The 13,439-nt window shown below is 37.9% G+C and overlaps 1 protein-coding gene across 1 annotated transcript in view; it reads left to right on the top strand.

Moving 5' to 3' along the window:
* Positions 1-13,439, top strand: part of LOC123600608 (protein NPAT) — a 52,945-nt gene that overhangs the window by 28,363 nt on the left and 11,143 nt on the right. Inside the window, exons 7-12 of the mRNA XM_045482695.1 lie at positions 684-765; positions 3,822-3,909; positions 4,440-4,531; positions 4,612-4,699; positions 11,447-11,543; positions 12,628-12,756. Coding sequence (XP_045338651.1) covers positions 684-765; positions 3,822-3,909; positions 4,440-4,531; positions 4,612-4,699; positions 11,447-11,543; positions 12,628-12,756 — 576 coding nt within the window. The remainder of the gene's footprint in view (positions 1-683; positions 766-3,821; positions 3,910-4,439; positions 4,532-4,611; positions 4,700-11,446; positions 11,544-12,627; positions 12,757-13,439) is intronic.

Below are 13,439 nucleotides of genomic sequence, written 5' to 3'. Positions count from 1 at the left end.
CCCGCGTCAGGCTCTGTGCTGGCAGCTCAGAGCCTGGAGCCTGCTTCAGATTCTGTCTCCCTCTCTCTCTGCCCCACCCCCCACCTGCACTCTGTCTCTCAAAAATGAATAAATGTTAAAAAAAATTTTGTTTTAATCTAGGAGAGCCTGTTTATAATGACAAAATACTGAAAGTAATCTGAATCTTGTCTGCTCAAATGGTGGTCATTGGACCAGAAGTATCAGTATTACCTGGGAGCTTGTCAAAAATGCATAATCTTGGGGCGCCTGGGTGGCTCAGTCAGTCAAACGTCCGACTTCAGCTCAGGTCATGATCTCTCGGTTTGTGAGCTTGAGCCCTGCGTCGGGCTCTGTGCTGACAGCTCACAGCCTGCATCCTGCTTTGAATTCTGTGTCTCCCTCTCTCTCTGTGCCCCTCCCCCACTTATGCTCTGTTTCTTTATCTCGCTTAAGAATAAGTAATAGTAACATTAAAAAAATTTTTTTTTAAAAACCTGAAGTCAAACAATAGATATTACTCATTCTAATATATTCTACAGTGCCTTGCACATAGTGAAGCATTCAGTGTATACTGAGTGAATTTAGTATAAAATAATCATTATGTGATGCTGCTTATTCCATTAATTCAAGTTTAGAAATCTATTCCATGTCCTTGACTTAATACTTTTTTTCTTGAAATACAGCTGGAGAGTCTTTAAGTATCATTCCTGGTCCTCAGGAAAGGAAAACTCAAGCCAGTGTAATGTCTCCTGCTAGACGCAAAAGGTAAATGCCTTTTAAAAGGAAGAGTTTCTAATAACCATTAAAATTAAATAAGAATTACACCAGGATATTTACATTATGAATAAAATAACAAGAATGGATTCACTTCTTGAGATTATTTACTATTATATTCATTGCAAAATGCATTTTTTCCCACATTTTAACCTCCTTGATATCTAGTTGTATCTTATAATCAATGGCTTATCACTGTTTTGTTGGAAATCTGTTCTTTCTAAAATAGTGCATATAAATATGTCTTAAAATTGGTACTATCAGATTTTTTTAAGTAGGCTGTTTTTGAGTAAATATAAATAATACTGGCATTTTCACAAATAAATATTTAGAGTCTCAAAGTCAGAACTCTTTTCAGGAAGTCTTTGAGATCAAAGTTCTTTCTGTACTTAGCCCTGTGTCTTTGAAGGATATTTCAAAAAAGAGAGAGAATAGTTTTTAAATGCTTTTTCTGATTTCTTAACTGCCATGCCGTGGGTATTTTTGTTACGGTTTTTACTTAGTTGTCTCCTATTCAAGGCTGACCTCCCCCCCCTTTATTGTTTTAATAGTAAAATAACGATAACAGTATCTAACATTTATAGAAACCTTGGCCCTTTTTCTTAATTTATTTATTGTTTAATTTACATCCAAGTTAGCATATGGTGCAATAATGATTTCAGGAGTAGATGCCTTAATGCCCCTTACCCATTTAGCCCATCCCCATCCTACAACCCTTCCAACCCTCTGTTCTTTAAAAGTCTGTTATGTTTTGTCCCCCTCCCGTTTTTATATTATTTTTGCTTCCCTTCCCTTATGTTCATTTGTTTTGTATTGTAAATTCCTCATATGAGTAAAGCCATATGATATTTATCTTTCTCTGACTAATTTCACTTAGCATAATACCCTCCAGTTCCATCCACGTAGTTGCAAACGACAAGATTTCATTCTTTGATTGCCGAGTAATACTCCATTGTATATATACACCACATCTTTTTTATCCATTCATCTGTCGATGGACATTGGGTTCTTTCCATACTTTGGCTATTGTCGATAGTGCTGCTATAAACATCGGGGTGCATGTGCGCCTTCAAAACCACATACCTGTATCCCGTGGATAAATACCTAGTAGTGCATTTGCTGACTTATAGGGTAGTTCTATTTTTAATTTTTTTGAGGAACCTCCTTACTGTTTTCTAGAGTGGCTGCACCAGTTTGCATTCCTGCCAGCAGTGCCAAAGAGATCCTCTTTCTCGCATCCTTGTCACCATCTGTTGTTGCTTGAGTTGTTAATGTTAGCCATTCTGGCAGGTGTGAGGTGGTGTCTCATTGTGGTTTTGATTTGTATTTCCCTGATGATGAGTGATGTGGAGCATTTTTTCCTGCGTCAGTTGGCCATCTGGATGTCTTCTTTGGAGAAGTGTCTGTTCTGTCTTTCGCCCATTTTTTCACTGGATTATTTGTTTTTTTGGGTCTTGAGTTTGAGGAGCTCTTGATAGATTTTGGATACTAACCCTTTACCTGATAGGTCGTTTGCAAATATCTTCTCCCATTCCGTCATTTGCCTTTTAGTTTTGCTGATTGTTTCCTTCACTGTGCAAAGCTTTTTTATTTTGATGAGGTCCCAGTAGTTCATTTTTGCTTTTGTTTCCCTTGCCTCCAGAGACGTGTTGAGTAAGAAGTTGCTGTGACCGAAGTCAAAGAGGTTTTTGCCTTTCTCCTCGAGGATTTTGATGGCTTCCTGTCTTACATTGAGGTCTTTCATCCATTTTGAGTTTTTTTTTGTGTGTATGGTGTAAGAAGGTGGTCCAGGTTCATTCTTCTGCATGTTGCTGTCCATTTTCCTAGCACCACTTGCTGAGGAGACTGTCTTTATTCCATTGGATATTCTTTCCTGCTTTGTCAAAGATTAGTTGGACATACAGTTGTGGGTCCATTTCTGGATTCTCTTTTCTTTTCCATTGATCTGAGTGTTTTTGTGCCAGTACCATACTATCTTGATGATTACAGTTTTGTAGCATAGCTTGAAGTCCGGGATTGTGATGCCTCCAGCTTCGGTTTTCTTTTTCAAGATTGTTTTGGCTATTCGGGGTCTTTTCTGGTTCCATACAAATTTTAAGATTGTTTGTTCTAGCTCTGTGAAGAATGCTGGTGTTATTTTGATAGGTATTGCATTGAATATGTAGGTGGCTTTGGGTAGTATCAACATTTTAACAATGTTTGTTCTTCTGATCCAGGAGCATGGAATATTTTTCCATGTTTTTGTGTCTTCTTCAATTTCTTTCATAAACTTTCTCTAGTTTTCAGTGTATAGATTTTTCACTTCTTTGGTTATGTTTATTCCTAAGTACTTGATGGTTTTTGGTACAATTGTAAGTGGGATCAATTCCTTGATTTCTCTTTCTGCTGCTTCATTGGTGTATAGGATAACAAACAATTTCTGTGCGTTGATTTTATAATCTGCGATTTTGCTGAATTCATGGATTAGTTCTAGCAGTTTTTTGGTGGAATCTCTTGATTTTATAATCTGATTTTGCTGAATTCATGGATCAGTTCTAGCAGTTTTTTGGTGGAACCTCTTGGTTTTCCATATAGAATATCATGTCATCTGCGAAGAGTGAAAGTCTGACTTCCATCTGGCCAGTTTGGATGCCTTTTATTCCTTTGCTTTGTCTGATTGCTGAGGCTAAGACTTCCAATACTTTGTTGAATAACAATGGCGAGAGTGAAACCTTGGCCTTTTTATGAAGTCTTTTCACATACTTCACTTTATTCAATTATTTCATAAAACTAATAATACAGTTGGTCTTATCCCATTAAAAAGTAGGTCAAAAAGTCAGAACCTACCTTGCTTCAGACCACATAGTAAGTGGTAAAGCTGGACCTCAGATTCATTTTTTATTAATCCAAATTTAGTAATGCTTTTCTGTTCTACTGCCCTTTGTTCCCACCACAAAGAGGAAAAATGCCTGGTGTTCCGTGATCTTAAGATTTGTGTCTGCATATGTAATTATCATTGAATCTGTTTTACATGCTAGTTAAAAGACAAGCTTTAAAATGTGTTTCAGTGAATCTCAAAGGAAAAGTAACACTGTGTCTGGGCCTCATTCAACAATACGGAATTTCCAGGATCCAAATGCATTTGCAGTAGAAAAAGTAAGTGACCTTACCAAGCTTTGCAACTTGAGACATTCCTGAGTTTTAAAGTACTGATAGAGAAACGGGTATATATATTTAGTGTGTATATGCATTTGTGTGTTATAATATTTCTACAACACTGTGCAGAGGAATTGCCTTCAGATAGTAGTAAAATTTACGAGTAGGAGACAGTCCATTTAGATTAGGTCACATGACCAAATGCACTAAGTAAGAAACAGTGTAATGTTCGGGAAACCGTAAATATCTTGTGCGTGCTGGCTTATGCGATACAAAGGGCATTTTACTAGAGGCAAATTATTTGAAACCTTGTATAAAAAGATAAAGAGCTTGGAATTGTGTTTTGTAATCAGTTAAGAAAGGGTTGGTAAAGGATCTGTGAAAACAATTGTAAAGTGTTGTATTTGAGTATTAATGTGGAGGGAGCCACAATTTCGGGGTTTCCACCTAGATTTATTAAAACTATCCTCGCTGTCATTTACTGGAAGCTCTACCCTATTCTTTTTTCTAATATTGACTTTCTTTTCCAGCAAATGGTTATTGAAAATGCACGAGAAAAAATATTAAGTAACAAATCTCTTCAAGAAAAGCTTGCAGAAAACATTAATAAATTTCTGACTAGGTAAGCTATGTGTGTTTAAAATGCTTAATTGTTTTCACCTAACTGAGAGCTATGGTAGAATTTTTCTTTCTGTATTACAGTGACAACAATATTGCTCAAGTACCTAAGCAAACAGAGAGCAACCCTACAGAACCAGAGACTTCAATTGATGAGCTCCTGGGACTTCAGGTACAGGTTACGGTGTGTGCATATAGTGCATATGCTCATAGTTAACATTTTGGTTTCATCTCACATCCATTGCCAACAGATTAGATGTATAAAATTATTTAAAATAATAATTTTAGAGATTTCCTTCTTTATCTAAATGTAATATAATGTGTTCCTGAAAATGTGCTAGTGAATTTTCAAATAATCAGTGTAAATTGCATTGTTTAAATGGTAAAAGGAGTAAGACATCCTAAGCCATCTAATATCCAGTTTCTCCATGTATCACTAAAGCTGTGTGCTATAGCTATACAGCCCTTGTCCTGGATATCCAAGTATTTAATACTTTCAGGTACCTGCGTGGGTACATGGGTGCACAGGAAGCAACAATACGATACAGCGTATATTTACATTAGATTCCTTTTATCTGCTACAGACTATGTTAAAACGTGAGGGAACAATGAAGTTCTACGTTAAAGATATTTAATGATTCCAAATAAAATGAACAAGACACTTGAAAAAGAAAGGTTACTAACTAGTGTGACCGCTTACCGCTAACAGAAGGAAGGTGGGGCTGTAGTCACTTGGGCTGCTCAGTGATAGTGAAGATGGAGGACTGTAAGCTGGTGGAGGGAGAATATAATATTGTATCTTTGAGATTTGTTCCTTGCAGATACTTTCTCAAGAGCGGCAGAGATTTGTGACTGTAGCACATCCTTTCGCTTGGGCTCTCACGCAGTGTAATCAGTGCTTGTTGCCATGCCCACCAATTGAATTCATTGTAGCAGGTTTGCTTCAGATGAATTCTGGGTCAAACCACTGAATTATTTTATTTTATTTATTTATTTTTTGTCCGTTCTTTCAGAATACTCTAAGAAAATTTTCTAGGCACCTGGGTGAGTCACTCAGTTGAGCGTCTGGTTCTTGGTTTGGGCTCCTGCCATGATCTCACGGTTCATGGGATCAAGCCCTGCCTGGGGCTCTGCGCTGTTAGCATGGAGCCTGCATGGGATTTTCTCTCCCTCTGTATCCCTACCCTGCTCAAACTTTGCTCTCTCCCTCTCTAAATAAATAACTAACTAAATAAATAATTTTTAATTGTGATATTTTCCCATAGTGAAATTCTGTAAATTTAACGAAATATAAGTTGGGGTTTTTTTTGTTTTTTTTGTCTTTTGTTTTTTGGTGGAGAGAGAGCATAAGTACGGGAGGGGGCGGAGAGAGAGAATCTTTTTAATGTGAGAGAGCGTAAGTAGGGTAGTGGGGCGGAGGTGGGGAGGGGAAAGAGAGACAGAGAATCCCGAGCAGGTTCCACACTCATCATGGAGCCCAACACAGGGCTTGATTCCATGGCCATGAGATCATGACCTGAGCTGAAATCACGAGTCAGCCACTCAACCACCCAAGCCACCCAGGCACCCAGAGAGAGAGAGAGAGAGAGAGAGAGAGAGAGAGAGAGATTCTTAAGTAGGCTCCATGCTCAGTGCGCCGTCCATTGTGAGGCTGGATCCCGTGAACCGTGAGATCGTGACGTGGGCTGACATCAAGAGTCTGATGCTCAACTGACTGAGCCACCCAGGCGCCCCTAAATAACTTTTTACAAGAATAACAAGACATATTGCCCAACTGAGTAGTAAAAACATCAGATACACTAAGAAGTGATTAGTTAGTTGTATGAATAGGTGAAGTAGAAATTTTTAAGTAGTTAAAAATCTTTGTGACCTTGGAGTAGCAAGATATTTTTACACATAAAAAATTTAAAAAAAGAAAAAGAAAAAAGCTTCTTTAAAATTTAAAATACCTGCTTGTTAAAAGCATCATTAAAGAAAATATCAAACCACCAACTTGGAGAAAATATTCGTAATACATTTATCTGACAAGTTTGTATCCACTGTATAAAAAGAGCTCCCACAAATCAATAGTAAAAAGATAAACCACCCATTTTAAGAAATGGGCAAAAGGCTGGGACAGACAAAAGAAGATAGTGAAATGGCTAATAAGTCTATAAAAAGACAACTTTATTTGTCATTTGGGAAATGAAAGTTAAGAACACAATGAAGGGTGCCTGGGTGGCTCAGTCAGTTAAGTGTCTCATTCTTTTTGGCACAATTCATGATCTCTGGTTTGTGTGAGTTCGAGCCCCGTGTCCGGCTCTATGCTGACAGCTCAAAACCTGCTTGGGATTCTCTCTGCCCCTGTCCTGCTCATGTGCTTACTCTTGCTCTCTCAAAAAAATAAGTAAACTTTAACAATAAAATGAGATACCCTTTCACTCACTACAGTGGCTAAAAAGTTAAAAATCTGACAATATCAAATGGAGACAAGGATATGAAACACCTGGAACTCTGAAAAGATTGCTGATGGAGGTTATGAATGGTACAGCCTGCTTGGAAAACTGATAGTTTACAAAGTTATGTATACACCTGTATACCTTCCTTTTGACCTAGCAATTACGAGGCTGCTTACCCAAAAGAAATAAGTATATGTTTACAAAAGGACTTCTATAAGAATGTTCACCAAATGTCCATCAGCACAAAAAGGAATAAACAAATTTTGACAGCCATGAAATAGAATACTGGTGAACAGTAAGAAGGAATGAGCTATTAGTATATATAGCAACATGGATGAATCTTAAAACATGTTGATCAAGAAGATAGACTAACAATGCAAATGGTGTGCTTCCATTTATGTAAAGTTCTGAAACATGCAGCACTAATTTATGGTGATAGAAATCAGAAGTTGTTGCCCCAGTGAGGGTGAGGGGAGTGATTTGCCGAGGAGAGGAATTCTCTAGAAGAGGGAATGGTGTGTATAGGTATGTGAGTTTCTTGAGTGGTGGAAATGTTTTACTTTTGTTTTGTTTTGTTTTGTTTTCCTTAAAGATTTTATTTTTAAGTAATCTCTACTCTCAATGTGGGGCCCGAACTCACAGCTCTGAGATGAGCCCTGGGTGTCGTAAGACATGAGTCAATCACTGGGTTCTGCTCTTGAAGCCAAGACTACACTGTATATTAACAAACTTGAGAATAAGAAATAATAGTGATAATAGTAATAAAATAAAATCCAGATTGACAATCTTTGTTTCTTAAACTAGAAAAAAAATAAGAGTCACGGTCTCCCCCGACTGAGACAGCCAGGAGCCCCATTTTAACGTTTTTTATTGGAGTAGTGGTTACATAGTCCTTAAAATTCTCAAAGCTCATTGAGCTGTGGACTTAAAATCTGTGCCTTTTATTGTGTGTAAATTCTACTTTGATTTTTAAAAATAGTTAGAAGACTGATTGGAACATGTATTTGAGGATTCTTCTGGTTGTAACTTTTGAAGTTTGGAGTAAAACGATTGACCAGAAGAGTATATTTCATCAACATTAACTTTTATAAGAGTGCATCCACCATTTCATAATTTGATTACATTGAATCCTTGACATTATTTACATGACTGTAAATTTTCAAGTTCATGCATATAGAAATATTTGTTCAAGCTCCAGGCTTCCTCCCAAATCACATTTCATCAAGAATTGTTGATGTTCTCTGCACATCCGCATAGTCAAAGTTGACTGGCTCTTTAACTTCAGACAGGTTCTTCTTTTCATTTTATGGCCATTTTTATTTAAAAAAAAAAAATCCAAGTTTTTACCACTTCATGAAAGTTCCCCTTTAACTCTTGCTGCATTATTCAAATGTACACCTTATCAATCTTGAAAAATGCAACATTGCAGCATGACTTATAAATAACTAAAATTGAGAATTTTAAATCTTCAACTATGAGAAGAGTAAATGAAGACCCTAGCCAGAATGTACTGAAACTTCTTTGAAATAATATTTTAGTTGACAAGACTTACCAGTTTTGCTTCTTAGTCTATATTTCTTTTATTTTTTTCTTTAAAAAAAAAAACATTCTATTTTCATGTAAAATTGATGCAAGTGGAAAATACATCATTTTATCTAGCTAGATTGCATACCCTCTGGCATACTACTCAAGCCTTTCACTGAGTATCTGTCATATCCCTGTGTGAAGTAACAATCTAATCTGTTTGCTCCAACTTTTAAAGGAAATAAAGGTGGTGGTGATGGTGGTGCTTTACCCCAATGACTTGTGAACTTGAAAAATCTCAGCACGTTTTTGTTGACTGCTTAAGAGTAGGATGTACCCTTCACCCTCTTGGTTCCTCACCAGCTTTGAATGCATTGTTTTAAAGTGTGTTCAGTGTCATTCTGTTTAAATCATATTGGTCTCAAAAAGATGTTGAAATGTTTAGTAAACATGGAGATAATATTCAATTCAATAATAAACACAAATTAAGAGAAAAGATTACTTTTATGTAATAGACTAACGATGCTTAAAAATTGATATTGCCCATTATTGTTAAGAGTTTGTACATTGTTACACAGAACAGGAACTCTTACGCAACTTCTGTGGAAAGCTACTTGGTAGTAGTCTTCAAATTTTTATTTTATTTTTTAAATGTTTATTTATTTTGAGAGTGGTGGGGAGAGAATCCCAAGTAGGCTCCCTGCTGTCAGCATAGAGCCCAGTGTGGGGCTTGAGCCCGTAAACTGTGAGATCACAACCTGAGCCAAAATCAAGAGTCGGATGCTTAACCAACTGAGCCGCTCAGGCTCCCCAGTTCTCAAAATTTTAAATTTTTTTTTTTTTTAACGTTTATTCATTTTTGAAAGACCGAGACCATGAGCAGGGAACGGGCAGAGGGAGGGGGAGACACAGAATCCGAAGCAGGCTCCAGGCTCTGAGCTGTCAGCACAGAGCCCTATGCGGGGCTCGAACTCACAAACTGCTAGATCATGACCTGAGCCGAAGTCGGACGTTCAACCAACTGAGCCACCCAGGTGCCCCATTTTTTTTTTCCCCCAGTTCTCAAAATTTTAAATGTGTATATCCTCCGGCTGCTTCTCATCAGTGGAATCGGTAATTCTGTTGGTAAGAATTTATTGTAAGAAATGAACAGATTCCGGGGCGCCTGGGTGGCTCAGTCGGTTAAGCGTCCGACTTCAGCTCAGGTCATGATCTCACGGTCCGTGAGTTCAAGCCCTGCGTCGGGCTCTGTGCCGACAGCTCAGAGCCTGGAGCCCATTTCAGATTCTGTGTCTCCCTGTCTTTCTGCCCCTCCCCTGTTCATGCTCTGTCTCTCTCTGTCTCAAAAATAAATAAACGTTAAAAAAAAACAAATTTAGAAAGAAATGAACAGATTCCTAGATAAAGATTTTCATTGTAGTATTCACTACTGTAACTGAAAATTTGAAAAAATTCTAACATCCAGCAGTGGTAATTGGTTAAATCGTGGCATAGTTAGCAAACAAAAAGCCTGTTACAAAGGGATTCATTTTTCTTACATAGATAGTGGATTAAACATTTAGTTTTGTACCCTACTACTAGACAGTATAGGGAAATTTTAAAAACTCACAAGAACAAAGGAAAGAGGATAGAAAAGGGAAAAAAGAAACTTACAGAAGTCAAAATGGACATGTAGTACTTACGAGATTCCGAGTTCTAAGCCAGTAAAGGCGAAGCTCAGGAAAAACCAACTTTACCACATAGAAATCCCAAAAAGCTTAGCACCAGTAGCTCCGAAAGCAGATGTAAAGATAGCTAAAGCAGGAAGACAGCGTGCAACATTTAGGAGGTCGTTGTTAAAGTCTCAACATTGCCCCCATTCACACTGTTTACCAGAAACACGTTTGTCAGCCCTAAACTCATCCACCAAGAAATCTAACTCCCTCAAAACAAACAAAAAAAAACTTAGTGGTGCCTAGGTGGCTCAGTCAGTTAAGCTTCCGACACTTGATTTCAGCCCAGGTCATGATCTCGTGGTTTGTGAGTTCAGGCCCCACATCAGGCTCTTCACTGACAGAGCAGAGCCTGCTTGGGATTGTGTCTCACTCTCTCTCTGCCTCCACCCTCTGCACACTCTCCCTCTTCCTTTCTCTCACAAAAATGTAAAAAAGAAAAAAAAAAAAACTAAAAATACGGATGGTTCTGTGAGATTATTCTGTTGCATACCTGGTAATTGACAAGCTCCCTCCCTTAGCACAGAGTTTGCAGGTAGCTTTTGGCATGCTACTCAAATGTGAATGGACGTGCAAGGATTGTCTGACACTTAAGGAAAGCATTTAATATTAAGAGGCCAAAACGGGTAGATAAAAAGTGTGAGATTTTATACAGGAGGAGGCCAAACTAATAGGAAAATAGATGAGATTTGTGGTTACCAGAGGCAGGGCTTTGAGAGTGGGGCAGTTGGATGAAGGCGGTCAGCACTGTGGGGTAATGTACAGCATGATGAGTCGTTAACACCGCTGTGTGGCATATTTGAAAATTGTTAAGAGAGTAAGTCCTAAGAGTTCTCAGAAAACTTTCCCTGTTGTTATATCTGTATAAGATGATAGATATTAACCAAACTTACTGTGGTCATTATCTCACACCATATGTAGGTGAAGACATTATGCTGTGCACTTACTCAGTGCTGGATGTCAGGTTTTTAAAAAGGAACATTTATAGTGTGATTTTACTTATGTTTAATGTTTGGGAATATATGCACCAAGACAGTTAACTTTAGGAAGTTGAATGAGGGAGCATTCATTTTCTGCTTTCTAGTCTTGTTTTAATTTATTTCACATGAGCCTAGTGTCATAATCAAGAAATTTTCCTGGAGGGAAATAATTATACATAGAAGTTGAGAGCTATCAGATGTCCTGTGATTATTTTGCTGGTATTAAACTATACTAATTGAGTTAGGATCACTCTTTTTTTTGCAGAGTGAAATCCATATGTCTGAGGAGGCTATCCAGGACATACTGGAGCAAACAGAATCAGATCCGGCATTTCAGGCACTTTTTGATCTCTTTGACTATGGTAAGTAGACCATTTCTTTCAAGGCAGTTAGAAGAAAAAAGTTTCCATTTCTTGGGCACCTTAACCAGACTGAAGCAAAATTCCCAGAGCATCTGGAAAAATATCCTATTTTCTTCAAAGCAAATCTATGGCTGTGAAGGGTCTGGGAGTGGGGGAGGGTGGGTTTTTTCCTTAAACTTTAGCTATAAAAATGGCAAATGGGCGCCTGGGTGGCTCAGTCGGTTAAGCGTCCGACTTCAGCCAGGTCACGATCTCGTGGTCCGTGAGTTCAAGCCCCGCGTTGGGCTCTGTGCTGACAGCTCAGAGCCTGGAGCCTGTTTCAGATTCTGTGTCTCCCTCTCTCTCTGACCCTCCCCTGTTCATGCTCTGTCTCTCCCTGTCTCAAAAATAAATAAACGTTAAAAAAAAAAATGGAAAACATTTTGTATTTTGTTTTTTGTGTGGGCATTTTTGCCAGTCAGCACAAATATGTTGAGGTTAACACATACATTATATTAAACGCAATTGGGTAGTACAAAAGGAATGCAAGAAATTGGCTATTGCCCTCAATTTTATGGTCTCATGCAGTATTCTCAGAGTTAGTCTCCAGACCAGCATTATCAGCATTATCTGAGAACACGTTAAAAATGCAAATTCTTGGACTCTCCAGATGATTCTGATGTAGGCTAAAGCTTAAGAACTACCAGTATGTTACAAAAATCTTTGGTTTTGGGGCGCCTGGGTGGCGCAGTCGGTTAAGCGTCCGACTTCAGCCAGGTCACGATCTCGCGGTCCGTGAGTTCGAGCCCCGCGTCGGGCTCTGGGCTGATGGCTCAGAGCCTGGAGCCTGTTTCCGATTCTGTGTCTCCCTCTCTCTCTCTGCCCCTCCCCCGTTCATGCTCTGTCTCTCTCTGTCCCAAAAATAAATGTTGAAAAAAAAAATTAAAAAAAAAAAAAAAATCTTTGGTTTTGTCCATGATATACAAGGCTATATCCAAAAGACATAAAGTTAAACATTTGATGGATCACCGTTAAGTTGTATTAACTGATGCTTTTTTTTATTTTGATCATTTAACCAGTTATTTCCCTGTTCCCTTTCTAACAGGTAAATCAAAGAATAATAAACAGATATCCCAAGGCATTTGCAGTCCACATCTGGACACCAATCCCAGTGTAGTGTTAGCAGATGAAACTAATCTAGCAGTTAAAGGTTCTTTTGAATCAGAACAATCTGGTAAGAATAAGTTTTTTTCTTTTCATTAAAGAAAAAATCCCAAGCCTTTTAATAATTTGATTAAAAGGAGAATTTTTAGTACTCATTCTTTCATAATTGTTGACCTGTGCAATTTAGCATTAATAGAATTGACCAGTTTGACAAAAGTCTGTATAACATTTAACAGTTTTTTGTGTGTTACAAGTCCAAATCTCTGCTATGTAATGTTGGTGTGTGGTATTAATCATTTAGCCTGGTAATAAGCAAGTGCAACTGAGTGCTCAAGATCTATATCTTACTTGCTTAGAGGAAATTATATACTGTAGTGATAGTCTTGAATTCTGGATATTAAAACATTTTAGGTCATATTCCTATGTTTCTACTGAACGTTGAATGTTGCACACAGTAGACAGTAACATCAAATGCTGATGATGCACAGTGTACTTGGCCCATTTCACCGTGAAAAATATATCAGATAAAGTAAGGTTGATAGAAATGGTAGAAGTTGAAAAGCCAGCTATTGTGAAAACAGCTGCATGTGTGGGGCCAGTTTTACATACTGATAAACATTGGATGTTCTGAAACCTATATACTTTTTCCTTCATCGTGTCATTTGTTCTCCAAGAGGTTTGAAAAACAATCTGGCAGTTACTCAGAAAGGCATCAGTAATTAAAAAAAAAAGAAAAAAAAGTGCCTGTGAATT

Source organism: Leopardus geoffroyi, chromosome D1, assembly GCF_018350155.1.
Source record: "Leopardus geoffroyi isolate Oge1 chromosome D1, O.geoffroyi_Oge1_pat1.0, whole genome shotgun sequence".
Lineage (NCBI taxonomy): Eukaryota > Metazoa > Chordata > Mammalia > Carnivora > Felidae > Leopardus > Leopardus geoffroyi.
The sequence above is the reverse complement of the archived record's forward strand: the minus strand, read 5'-3'. Positions and strand labels throughout refer to the sequence as shown.